This window comes from Mustela lutreola, chromosome 5 (assembly GCF_030435805.1).
Source record: "Mustela lutreola isolate mMusLut2 chromosome 5, mMusLut2.pri, whole genome shotgun sequence".
In the NCBI taxonomy this organism is placed as follows: domain Eukaryota; kingdom Metazoa; phylum Chordata; class Mammalia; order Carnivora; family Mustelidae; genus Mustela; species Mustela lutreola.
Genome location: NC_081294.1, coordinates 133,046,699 through 133,060,043, shown reverse-complemented (window position 1 = coordinate 133,060,043; position 13,345 = coordinate 133,046,699). Strand labels below are relative to the sequence as shown.

The 13,345-nt window shown below is 36.2% G+C and overlaps 1 protein-coding gene across 2 annotated transcripts in view; it reads right to left on the bottom strand.

The window, feature by feature from the left end:
- Nucleotides 1–13,345, bottom strand: part of MAN2A1 (mannosidase alpha class 2A member 1) — a 172,768-nt gene that overhangs the window by 71,260 nt on the left and 88,163 nt on the right. For both annotated transcript variants that reach the window (XM_059175629.1, XM_059175630.1), the window contains exons 11-12: nucleotides 11,674–11,788; nucleotides 10,328–10,395 (exon numbers count right to left, since the gene is read on the bottom strand). In XM_059175629.1, coding sequence (XP_059031612.1) covers nucleotides 10,328–10,395; nucleotides 11,674–11,788 — 183 coding nt within the window. The remainder of the gene's footprint in view (nucleotides 1–10,327; nucleotides 10,396–11,673; nucleotides 11,789–13,345) is intronic.

Here is a 13,345-nt window from a genome sequence, read left to right as displayed (position 1 = left end):
ATGCGTGCCCACAAGCAGGGGGAGCCGGAGTGGGAGAAGTGGGTTCCCTGCTGAGCTGGGAGCCTCAGGAGGGGCTTGATCCCAGGACCCCAGGATCATGAACTGAGCCAAAGGCAGACACAAATCCACTGAGCCACCCAGGTGCCCCAGGAGTTCAGTGTTATACACGCTGAGAAGGAGGTACAAGTGGACCATCCTGATGGAGCTATCCATCTGGCCTGTAGGCAAACCTTGACAAACTTTTCTCAGAAGAGATATGTATATGGTGAGTCAACAGTACACTGACAATAAATGAAGGCAATGGAGTAGGAAATATCACTCTCACCAGGAGCTTTTATCTTTTAAATCTTCCTGAGGCAAAACAATTACTTATTTAAGATCTCTTATAGGCTCTTGACTCTCTACCTCTTTCAGATGTTAACATAATCTGAAGCTACACATCTACAGTCCTATAGCTTTTTCTACAGTACATATCTAGCTTCAGTTCTGGTAACCAAATTTCCAGTCATGATTTGCATTTCACGATGTCTCATTATTTTCAATGTCTTCTTACTTTTGGTTCAAGTATTAGTCCTCTGAGTTGGTTTTATCACGAAAATTTTTAAAAAGTAGAGTACCCATAGTACACTTTTTAAGTGTTTTAATATTTGAAAATGTCTTTTTGTTGTTGTTGCTTTCACATATAACTGTGAGTATAAAAATGATTTAAAAACTCTATAGTTTACTTGTTACAGAGAAGAACTCTAAGTCTGTTTAACTTTTGTTCCATATTATACAGTATCTATCTTTCTGCTTGGGTACTTCTAAAATATGCCCCTTTCCTTTTATATGGACTAAGTTACCAACACATAGCAGGAGTGACCTTCTTTTCATTTATATTATCCAGAACTTAACCCTTTTATCTACAAAGCCAGACCTTCTCGGCTCAGAAAACTTTTCATCAAGTCTATCTTTGATCATTGCCTCTGCTCCATTTTTTTTGCTGAAGAAAATCTCTTGTCTTTTGTTAAAATCTTGTCCTCCATACCTATTGTCTTCTCACCCGTTGTTTCCACTCCTCTTCCTTTTCTCTGCATTCTTGCAAAGCATCACATGGTTCTTCTTTCATGTCACTGGACACTCTTTCACAATGGCAGCCTCACTCTTCAGTATCGCTCGTGAAGATGCTCTCTTGTTGTGCCCCCACCAATAACTTCCCTTCTGTCGCTCCCCTGTTATCTTCTCACATTTTTTCGTCTCAGCTCTTTGCTTTCCGTTTCAGATTTCTTAGAGATCATGACTCAGACTTTTTGAGAACTCCAAAGAGGCTTTTTTGTAATGTTTTCCTGGTCTCTGTAAATAAATCATTTTAAAAGGTAAAACTGTTCTTCTGAGACTTCTTGTACCGCCATTTTCTGTCATTCTGAAGAGCCTTTGCAAAGGTTTGCTGGGGTAACTTCCCCTTTACTTACCCTCATAGAAGCACACATCCAGACCTTGGATATGCTAAAGGTACTCTTGGTCTTTATTTTGGGATTAAGGTCCCTCTCTTACCTAGAGTTAGTTTATTTGACAAGTTACTTGGCGAGGGATTCAAAAGCAAGTATTTGCCCGGGAATTCAAAAGCAAGGTAGTTCCCTGCCATCATGGAGCTTATATTATAACAAGGGTGATAGACAGCAATAAATAAATAAATTAAATAACCACTTTGTTAATAATGGCTAAAGCAGGGGAAGAAAATGCAGTGATGGAGAACAGGGAGTAAGTTATATAACATATAAAATATATAATAAGGAATATAAGTCCACATGCATACAGACAACCTGAGTGCACAAGTTCCCAAAGGCCACCATCCAAGGTGGCTATGCCTATACATCCATTATTTTATGCCAGCTCTGGTGAACAAATGGAGGGATTCTTTCTTCAGCAAAGACTATCATGGTATCCTTCTGGCCCCTGCCACTGTCAATAGCAATTTCCTTGAACAGCACCTCCCTAGGTCAATGCTCTACTCTACTCGACCATCAGTTCCCCACTTGTTTCTGCTTATTTTATTTCTGTCAGATCCAGTCTCCAAATTGGCTGTAAAATACAGACACAATGGAAGCCCTCTTATCAATGTAATTAAGGCTGGCAATAGACCAATTGACTGAAAGAGATAAAGTTGACTTTAAAGTAAAATTATGTAGGACAGTTTTAAGTTACACACATATGACTTAATAATTCATATTTTCATATATGTCTCGAATATACTTGCACATATAACATTTCCTAATCTACTAATGAAAGAGCAAAGCTTCTGTTTTAACTATGGGACCACTAACTGGAGTCCTGTGTCATATTTTCTGCACAACCATGCATGTGATTAATCATGTATGGTTTCTAGGTTAGGTTTTCCTAAAGCAGCCCAAGAACTTCAACACTTGAAAAAATCTTAAGCAATCCAAGTACAGACTGCTTCTACAGCTTTATGATTTCGTCCCAATTTTTTTTATAGGCATCTCACCACTGACTCACATTTATTGAAAATTTCCAAAGCACCCAACTTTGCTTAAAAAACACAATCTTTTTGTATAATTCATCAGTTCAGTAAAAATTAATCAAATCCTGTAATAAGAACAACTGATCTGGGAATAAACAATTGTTTCATGATAATCGTACCATTCAACTGAAAGACAAGACAAAGGGAATTGTGCCCATTTCCTTAGCTAGTGGCCTATTAGGAGCAAGGTCAGGTTATCATGGGCACAGAAAGGGAATGGAGACAATCAGCTGATCTCGTTGGCCTATTAAATGGAGATTGGTTAACAGAAATCTTAGGAGGAGAGAATGTAAACAAGAGCTACTTTATCTCCTTAACAGCCTCAAAAAGTAGCCACAGCCCTGTATTAAAATATTCATTCTCTGTTCTAGTTGGTAAAGTACACAAATTTCAAAACTTTGGGGGTAGACATTATAAAAAAGAAAAAGAATCAATTTCCATACTTCCATACTTCAATTTCCATACTTTATTTCTAACTGTTTACTACTGGCCAGTGAGTAACTGTATTTTCCAGTCCGGTCGATCAACTTTATAGTTTGTGGATATCTTAAATTGTGGCAATAGGGTGACTGTCAAACCAAGGTTTGGTGATCCTCTGTTTGTTCATCATCTTCTTTGTTTTCATGAGTTTTAATAGGAAATTGAGAGAGTCAGTCTCAGAGTCCCTCGTCTGCCATCACATAAAATCAAAGTGTCAACTTTTTTGTTTTTCCACATAATAGGTGTTATTTGTCTAAGTCAATGTAAGGTTGAAACAGTATTTCAGGAATTAATACTCGTCATTTCTGATATCATAAAATAAATAGAAATGTTAAGGGTAGGGAGACTGTTGTGGGAAAGGTAGGGCTTTTTCTCCTATTCGCTCCCCCAGAGAACTTTATATTTCCCTGGAAAAAAAAAAAAAAATCAGGCAAAAGACAAGACTGCGAATGACAGATTTAGAATAGCAAACACCAAATATGATTATCTGATGTTGCAATCCAGACACGAAGGCTCTTAAACTAGTTCTAATATAAAATTAACTAATATATCATGTTGATGGTATCTCTAACTCCCTAGGAAGTTTTTGGTTACTTAAAGTAACGTACTATATTCTACTCAGAATAGTAGAGGGTCGGACACCCTTTCTAAAAATATCCCACACTACACACAGGCTGAAAGGTGTTTCTGGATAATTGGTGAACTGGTCAATGTCTATCTTGGAAAAGTCAAAATTAATAAAATGTAACTCAGATACAACATCAATGAAAATACACAAATACCTTTCACAAGCAATAAATACTTAAACAGAAGAGCATCTCAGAGGAGAGTTTAGGAACTCCTCCTTCAAATCCAGTAATGAGCATTAATTCTTAAATAGACTATGCTATTAATATCCAGACAGACCTATACTAGACTAGAACTCAGTTTTATTTTTAAGAGTCTCCAGTACTGTCAGTTAACAATTCCCCCATTAAAAGGAAAGTTCTAAAGTAACTTTAAACGGAAAGGACATTTCAGCTGCTCTCATAGTAACAGAACAGGCAGAGGGTCCAGAGTGTCAAATCCTAGTCAAATCATGGATTCTATTATTACTTTAAATTCCCTTGGGATAGTGTTAAAATGCAGTCATTCATTATCAAGGACAGGAGCCCTCAGATCTTTGTGACTCTGTACATTTATTTTTCTGCTAACTACTGTGAAGACATTTCTGTACTAGTTTTCTAGTACACGACAAGATTTGATCTCACATCGCTACGATCTGTGAGCAATAAGCACAGTTCTTACACTAGTTGTCACTGCTAACACTGTTCCATCTCCCCCAAGAAAGACCCCCAGGTACAAAGCAAGCTGCATCTTGACATTCAAAGCCCTCAGGAGACTCTAGGTGCTCAGATTAGAACCACTTTCATTCAAGTAGCGGAAATGCAGCTCAGTTCTTGAACGCCAACTGATTGTTTCTACCAGGTCTATCTATATTGTAGTAAATAACATTGCCAGAATCTGAGTGGTTAGAATTCTATTTCCTAGAAATTCCACTTCCAAACAATAACTGTACGGCTGTGAATTTGGTTACTTCACTTAAAAAATAAGCTTAAACAAGTGGTGGGGATATTAGATACTTTCTTAGATACAGTGTGACTTGGTATAAAAATACACTGATGACATGGTAACTGATGAAAAAATGATCTGAAGCCTTGAATTTCATTACACCAATAGATATTTACTGTGAGAGGAACTGTTTGTGATAACATTAAAAACACAAAATAAAGAATGAGGCAAATACTCTTTAAGTCAGCAACAACAGAAAGTTTTGTGTGTAAAAACTGATCTGAACAGCAATGTCCACAATAGCCAAAACATGGAAAGAGCCCAAATGTCCATCAACTGATGAATGAATAAATTAGATGTGGTATACACAGGGCATGGAATATTACTCAGCCATTAAAAAGAATGAATTTTGTCATTTGCAACAATGTGGATGGAACTAGACTATATTATGGCAAGTGAAGTAAGTCAGTCAGAGAAAGGCAAATACCATATGATTTCACTAATAGCTAGAATTTAAAAAGCAAAACGGATGAATATAGGGGAAGGGAAGGAAAAAGAAGATATAAACAGAGGAGGAGGGGCGACTGGGTGGCTCAGAGGGTTAAAGCCTCTGCCTTCGGCTCGGGTCATGATCCCAGGGTCCTGGGATCGAGTCCCGCATCAGGCTCTCTGCTCAGCGGGAAGTCTACTTCCTCCTCTCTCTCTGCCTGCCTCTCTGCCTACTTGTGACCTCTCCCTCTGTCAGGTAAAGAAATAAAATCTTTAAAAAAACAAACAAACTGAGGAGGCAAACCACAAGAGATGCTTACCTACAGGGAAGAAACTGAGAGTTGCTGGAGAGGAGGTAGTCGGGGGATGGGATAACTGGGTGACAGGCATTAAGGAGGGCACTTAATGAAATGAGCACTGGGTGTTACATGCAATTGATGAATCACTAAATACTATCTCTGAAACTAATCATACACTATAATGCTAACTAACTTCAATTTAAATAAAATCTAAAAAAGAAAAAAAAAACCCTAATCTGATGATCTAAGCGATCACTTAGATATTTGGGAGTATCTTTTGAACCCACTCATTCTACAGAGCCCTCAACAAAGGTTATTCTGTAAGAATGCAATGATGCTAAGATGGAACCTAAAATTTTTCAGGTATCATGGTATGAAACTCTAAAATCTCCAATGAGCAGCTGTCCAAATGTTGAGCAAATTCGAAGCTTTGAATTGTTATTTAATTTAGTTTTGCTTGTAGCAGGATTCAGTGCATTCAGAAGCTCTCCAGCACACAAACTCCAAACACTAGATGAAAGAACTATTTGGGGAGGAGATATACCAGGATACCACAATTTCACATAGAAGGTCTCTGCATATCTGGTGTCTGAGCTTTAATAATCTCTTCAAACGGTAATTAATTATATTTCAATAAATCTTTATTCTATTCTTACTATGCTGACTGTAATTCCATGGCATGGTGGGAGACATAAGTAAAAGCAGTTTTTAAACTCCTAGCAGTTTTCAACTCCTTGACCCCTGCTGTCAAGGAGTTTACAATCTAGCAGAATTAACCTATACTAAGTATTATACTGACAGGAATAAGAAAACACCAATTCCCAGCCATGTGACTGAATCATTTTGGACCTGATTTAGGTGAAAATTCGGGGCCAGTATCATTAAAGGGATGACACTTTGGCATCTTGGAAGGAGTAGGAATATTGTGCACATGGTAGGTGTGAGAATTGTAGGGGCCAGTGGGTGAGCTGTGGGAGACCATCTCCAAAGACGACTGCTATCATTCTCTTCACTTTCTGCAGGTGCTCCTCAAATCGAGTAACGGAGAATAATTCTCTCCTCTTCAATCTTGGCTGACCCTAGTGACTCGCCTGACTAAGAACGCAGTGGAAAGACCTAGGACTTCTGAGACTAGGTCCTAGAAGCCTTGCCGCTTCCACCCAAGCGACTTTCTCACGTTCTGCTGTGGGCAGATTCCTGTGACAATTACATGCAATAAATTAGGAGCAGAGGGAAACTGAAGACAAAAAAACAGGAAGTCATTGCAGGAGTTCAAGTAAAACATTTAAAAAAAAAGGCTTAAAACCGGAAAGTAATAGGAAGGCAGGAGACGATGAATGTCAAGAGATGAGTAAACGGGAAAATCCAAAAGACTCTCCAGCTGATGAAACTTAAAAGAACAAGAAAAGATAGAAGTCAAAGTGGGTTCTGGGGTTTCAGAACCTAGAGAACCAGAAAGAGAATAATGCTATTAATAAATATTAGGATACAAAAAGAAAGCATGCATAGAGAAAACAAGAGGAAATTAAATTAGAGCTGCTGGGCAGCCATCCAGGGAGAACCCTTCAACAAGTACAGGGCAAGGGAGGTACTGAGTGACTTCTCTGGAATTGAGTACTTCTACTATCTGGTTGATACTCTGAAGTCACTCAAGGCCCCAAAACAATGACTTTCTTTTGTGTCTCCACCTGGTTGATGGTTTCATTTCAAGTTAATCCCTTCTTTTTCCTAGCCAAAAGAGACAGAAGATCCCTTACCAAGAAATACCTTGCTAAACATTAAAAGCACATAATGATAAATACGTAATGGGTTTGAATAAATTGCTCTCAAACTAAAAGATTTTTCTACTTGAAAAATTAAATTTTCACATTTATAGAAGTTATCTCAATGCAATTTTAGTTGTGTACTCGGTGGCATTTAAAATTTTCCACATTGAAAAAAAAAGTTCCTTCACACGTTCTCAAAACACATGACTTGGCTGCTTGTGCTGCAGCAATATTTGCTTCCCTCCTGTCTGAAGTACTAAACACTGAAAGAAGACTGAAATCTCTGGCTGTCTCAGGAGTTTACTTTCCATCTCCTATGTCCTCCGTGTCCCTAATCCTGTAAATCTTTGTATTACAGCTTTTAAAAATTGGTTTCCTTAGAGAAAAAGAAACACCTCTGTACATTTAAGGATTCTTTTAAGCTAGAAAATTGATGACTCGATCAAGGTATCCTAACTTTTAACCCCTAATTATACCTGCTTTCCATATAAAGACTATGGGTGCATATACCATAGAGCTTATCTAATCTTGGGAACTCAGTTAGGCTCATGGACATGTACTACATCCCCATGAGCAGATTAGGGACTCCTTTTTAAAGACTCCCAAACTGGGATGCCTGGGTAGCTCAGTTTGTTAAGCTGCTGCCTTCGGCTCAGGTCATGATCCCAGGGTCTTAGGATCGAGTCCCGCAATGGCCTCCTTGCTCAGCAGGGAGCCTGCTTCTCTCACTGCCTCTGCCTACCTCTCTGCCTGCTTGTGTATACTCTCTCTCTCTCTGGCAAATAAATAAAATCTTAAAAAAATAAAAAAATATACTCCCAAACTAAATTATGTTAGGTTACAGCTGTAACTAATGTTGCCAAACAGCATGATCAAATTCACTGACATGTATTATTGAAATTGTGTGAGCTTAGATCAGTGTTTCTCATACTTTTCACATAACTCCTTACAGACTCTTTTAGACATTTTTTGCTAATCATCCCCCACATACAATTTTAACACAACACTTAAAAGTATATGTTATTGTACTATTAGTACTATTTTTATGCTTTATATGTTTAAAAAATCCTTTTATTTCAAACTTCCCAAAAACCAATTTTTACCCTCCTAAGGAGGATGTCTCTCTCACTTGAGAATGCATGTTTATTTAGATTAATACTCTGTTGCTCAAACAAGAATTATTCTTATCATCCAAATAATGCTAAGCCTTAGATCACTATACAAAACTCATGAAGAACATGAGAAAGACTCACAACCATACTTCTGAAACTTTCAACTTCAAGACTAAGAAGGGCAATGACTTCACTTTCAGTACCTGCTAAATGAAACTATCAAATTCTTCCATTTCAAAGGCCACTGACATTCCCCCATCCTTCACTGATTTTACTGAGAGATCAGTCATTCAGATTATTTGCGGCTAACAAGTAAAACATAGATTTTTAAAACCAGAAGTACACGTAATTCTATTCATGAGTTCCTCAAGTACAAAATAAATACTAAAGACAGAAATAAGAATTTGACAATCTTAAGTATCCCCAGTTTACTTAACTACAGAAACAGCAGTAGCACTGACATTTGGTAGAAAAGAACTATGAAGAAGTAATAGATGAAGAACACTATTTAAACACAAACCGTTCAAAAGGAAGTATCAGAAAGTGATAATTTCACTAAGTCTCAAAAATGCTATTTACATTTATCTATAATTAAAACTCCTCAATATTAAAGCTCAAAAATAAACCTCTTCTTAGTTAATACACCTGGATCTCCTTTCTTCCTTCATAGGTAGGGCTAAATTATCACTTACTCCTGGCTAAAGCAAGGACAATAGAGGAAGAAGAAAAGCCACAGGGTTTGTAAACCATTAGAACTCCATCCCACCCACCCCACCATGCCATACACCCAAAGGGAGACTAATGAGGTATAGGAGGGCATAAATTACTTAACAGCAAGCATAAGACATTCTTAGAGTCAGCAGAAACAAAGATCTTTCCCCACCAAAATAGAAAAGGGGGATTATACCTAAGGCCAAAGAAATTTACAGGCATCAGAGTATATAAGGGGCACAATATTTAAGGAACAGCCATATAACCTCAGCTACATCAAAATACTATTTATTTTGAGACAAAGAAAACATTTTGCAATGGGGGTATCATTACTCTCTCATGACCTGGCAACCTGACGGCTGCAACAGGACTTTAAAGTTGAGACTTAAACTGTCTTTTCCAGTTAATCCCTTCTTATTCTGGCTAAAAAAAAAAGAAATGCAGGATTTCTTTACCATCACTTTAGCGATACTTTAGTGTTACTAAAAAATACCTGTCTTCTTGTTCAAAGGTATGAGCTGTATACATTTTAAGACTCTACTTCCTGAAGAGATTTAGAACCAACTAAGGCTTTATTCTATGCATAACTAAAATGTCAATTTTATCAAGGATTGTAAATTTTCTGTAATACTTTGCTTCCACTTATTTTAAAATAATCCTAATAAAAAGTACTTAATTAAAATCATGAATTATCCTTTACAATTATTCTTTTATCCTACCATTTCTACATACTAAATTTCTCCATTTAGACAGCAAAAAGTTATAGTATATAAGAATATACTGTGTATCTGGGGACAGTGGATACTGAACTAGTGATATTTCATCATTAAAAACAGAATACTTGGTTAAATAATTACCAATAAAAACATGAAACATTTCTTTATAATAATCAGAGGCAGCTACCAATTAGTCACCCCATTTTCAGGTTAACTGAACATCTTTCCCATTTACTTTAACATAAATCCACATGCTAAAACGATACAGTCTGACCATCACCATGACAGTCACTTAGTATATAATTTGTATCAGGAAACTTTGATAATTAAGTTCCTTCCTTCATTTTAAAAATGGGATCAAGGGATTAATGAAAAGAAGGTAAGTAAACAAGGATTTAAGAAAGAACATATTCATAAATCATTTACTATCTCATACCAAGTATCTGTAAAAAAATATTATTATAATGGTTCATTCAACAATCAATGTACCAAACACTGTGTTAGCTATTAACACTGAGCATGACACTCATGGGAGAAAAATCCGTATCTTCAAAAAAATTTAATTAATAAATTCATTAAATAAAACACCTCCTCAAAGTACATCCTGGCTAAAGAAAAGAATCATGGAAAGCAAAAAAGTCATCAGCACAGTTGCAAAAGTTTATGAGAAATTATTATTTACCTTGGCTCTGCACTCAGCGTTATTATAGTTTTCTGTGGTAGAGAACTTTGTGAGTTTTGTTTCAAATCCTATAAAAATAAACAAAAATTTTTATTTTACTTTTAAAATTTAAGTTTCAAAATCCGTTATGTATAGTACTTAGAAAAATCCTAAAATGGATGGAAAAAAATCCTCCTTCTAGCTACATCAGTTCCATCAAAGTTCAAAATAAGTAATTCTTGCATGAGTACATTTTTATGGGTGTGTCTTTAGACTTCAGTATGGCGTATGTTCCAGGGACTACTAGAGTCTAGTTAGGAACCAAGCAAATCAAAGTACTAAAGATAATGCAAAAAGTTTCTTATTTTACCTTTGTATTACAGGTTTCACATCCTTAAGCAACGTATGTTCATTTATTGGATTTTTCACTTTAATATGAAAATGTGTAACTATAATTCGATTGCAAGCATCAGTATATGAAAATACTGAATTATCATCTCTGATTCCAGATGTGTGAGTTCTAATGACTGTAAAATTTCAACATGTATAGTTCACAACAGACTCTAATGATAAAACGTTACAATTTTGAAACATCTGTGTTGCCACGTGGAAGTCTAAAGAGGTTTGCAATCAATTGTTTTTTCAACTGTTCTTCCTTGCTGCTGAAGAGTATATTCTTCCTTTCAGAGTATGCTCTGTTTTATTGGCCTCTCTGATCCTAACAATGATACAAACCAAGGCAGGTATCATACCACCTTACAGAAAAATGAATGAGGGCTCACAGATGTCAGGAAACTTTTTCAAGTACAGGTAAAGAAGATTTCAGTCAGGTACAGAGGATTGAGGCTAATAGCTAATCTCCTGATTCCTTAACTGCTCCTCTATGGTTACACATATCCGAGCACCGCCCACAGCCCTCCATGGACTCATCCTGAAACCAGAAGACTTTAGGATTATTCAAGTTGAAGTTCGGCAAGAACAGATGAAGGATTTACAGAAGTTCCAATACCAAGGGGCTTCTAATTGAAGCTAAGAAAAAATAACTAATTATAACATCCAGTTACCTTACAATGTCCTCTTAATAATGTTCTGAAAGCTGTATGTTCCATGTAACAAAGCAAGCTCATTATTTTTCATGTTTAGATTGAGTTAGAACAAAATATACACCATAAATCAAACAAAGATACACTTATAGGAAAGACAAACACACGAATATTTAATATAAAAGGATACAAATCCTCTCAAATCATATACAAGGAAATCGCTATCTTGCAACGTCTCTTTTCATTCAGCTTCTCACCTCCTTTTCCAACCCAAGATTCAAAGAATCATACATTTTTATGATAATATAAAAGGCAGCAACTAACCATGTCTAGGAGGTTATCAAAAGAGTAAGAGTTGTATGAGTTTTTGTCCTTCAAAATAAGTAGCAGTGCAGAATATCCAATTATCTTCTTCAGATTCGTTAACGAATGGAAGAGTCTGTGAACCAAAAATTTTACTGGTCTGAGAAGGAATTCAAATATCTGTATACAATATTTTCAGTTTCTTTAATAATGGCTAAGCCACCATTACTTTCACCCTGTATTCCCAAAGTGAAACCTATAATGAACATCTAACGAACTGACTCTTCTTTGCTCAGAACTAAGTCCTTGGGAAAAAAGGTTAATCAAAAGATATCACTGGGCGCCTGGGTGGCTCAGTGGGTTAAGCCGCTGCCTTCGGCTCAGGTCATGATCCCAGGGTCCTGGGATCGAGCCCCACATCGGGCTCTCTGCTCAGCCAGGAGCCTGCTTCCTCCTCTCTCTCTCTGCCTGCTTGTGATCTCTCTCTGTCAAACAAATAAATAAAATCTTAAAAAAAAAATATATATATATATATATATTAAAAAAAAAAGATATCACTAATAAAGATTCATTTAAAATAGAAAACTTCCTGTACACACCTGAAACATGTAAAAACTTATTCAAACTACTGACACTTTCTATGAATATCATGCCAAATACTAAGAATATTCAACATGATCACTCTACATGCTTTAAGGCATTGTTATAAAAGAAGTGATTTGGTCCTTTACATCAGAAAATTCTTTAACAAATGCTGAAACAGCAGAAGAAAGCATGAGATTAACTGTCATTCACAAGAAAATTCAATCAGTATCCACACTTCAAAAAAACCTCAAATGCCTGAAAAATTAAAAAAAAAAATTTATTGACTTTAGTTTCATATACTTATTCAAAAAAGGAGAAAGTTTTCAGAGGTCTGGATAATGAAACTATCTTTATCCTTTTCACTTTTCTTGGTCATTGAAATTGTTCACTGTGAGATGCCTGGGGTAGCTCATTCGGTTAAACGTCTGCCTTCAGCTCAGGTCATGATCCCAGGGTCCTGGGATTGATCCTCACGTCTGGCTCCCTGATCAGCAGACAGCCTGCTTCTCCCTCTGCCTGCTGCTCTCCCTGCTTTTGCTCTCTCTCTCTCTGACAAATAAATAAATAAATACATAAATCTGTAAAAAAAATGAATAAATAAAATAAAACAGTTAACTGTATTCTAACAGTATTTTTATGTCTGAGGAACCAAAGAGATACATATGAATCAACCTATTCAAGATCAGTTCTGGAACATAATCTTGGTCTATTACCAGCTATTGCTGAAGCACTACACATAGGAAAAGAATTTGTTTGAAGTTTTTTTCAAGTTTCATTTTGTTTTTTAAAGCTTTATAGAACAGGTAACACCAAGTAAAGCCACTGGAGAAATCTGTAGAGAAACTTGGCTAAAAATGCTTTCAATCAGCCATTGAATCTATTATATTTATAGAGTGATTATATTATTTTCCCCAATATAGGAAGCAATTTTGGATCTACATGTTAAGAACATTTTTGTTGTCATGCAACAACAAGAAAATGTGTAAGAGAGAAATAACTTTTTTTTTTTTTTGCAGAGCATTGAGATTACTTTCAAAGATAAGTGATCACAATCAGTAAGTTAACTATGCAAACATATTATACATACATAGTATTAAAGTCTTATGCA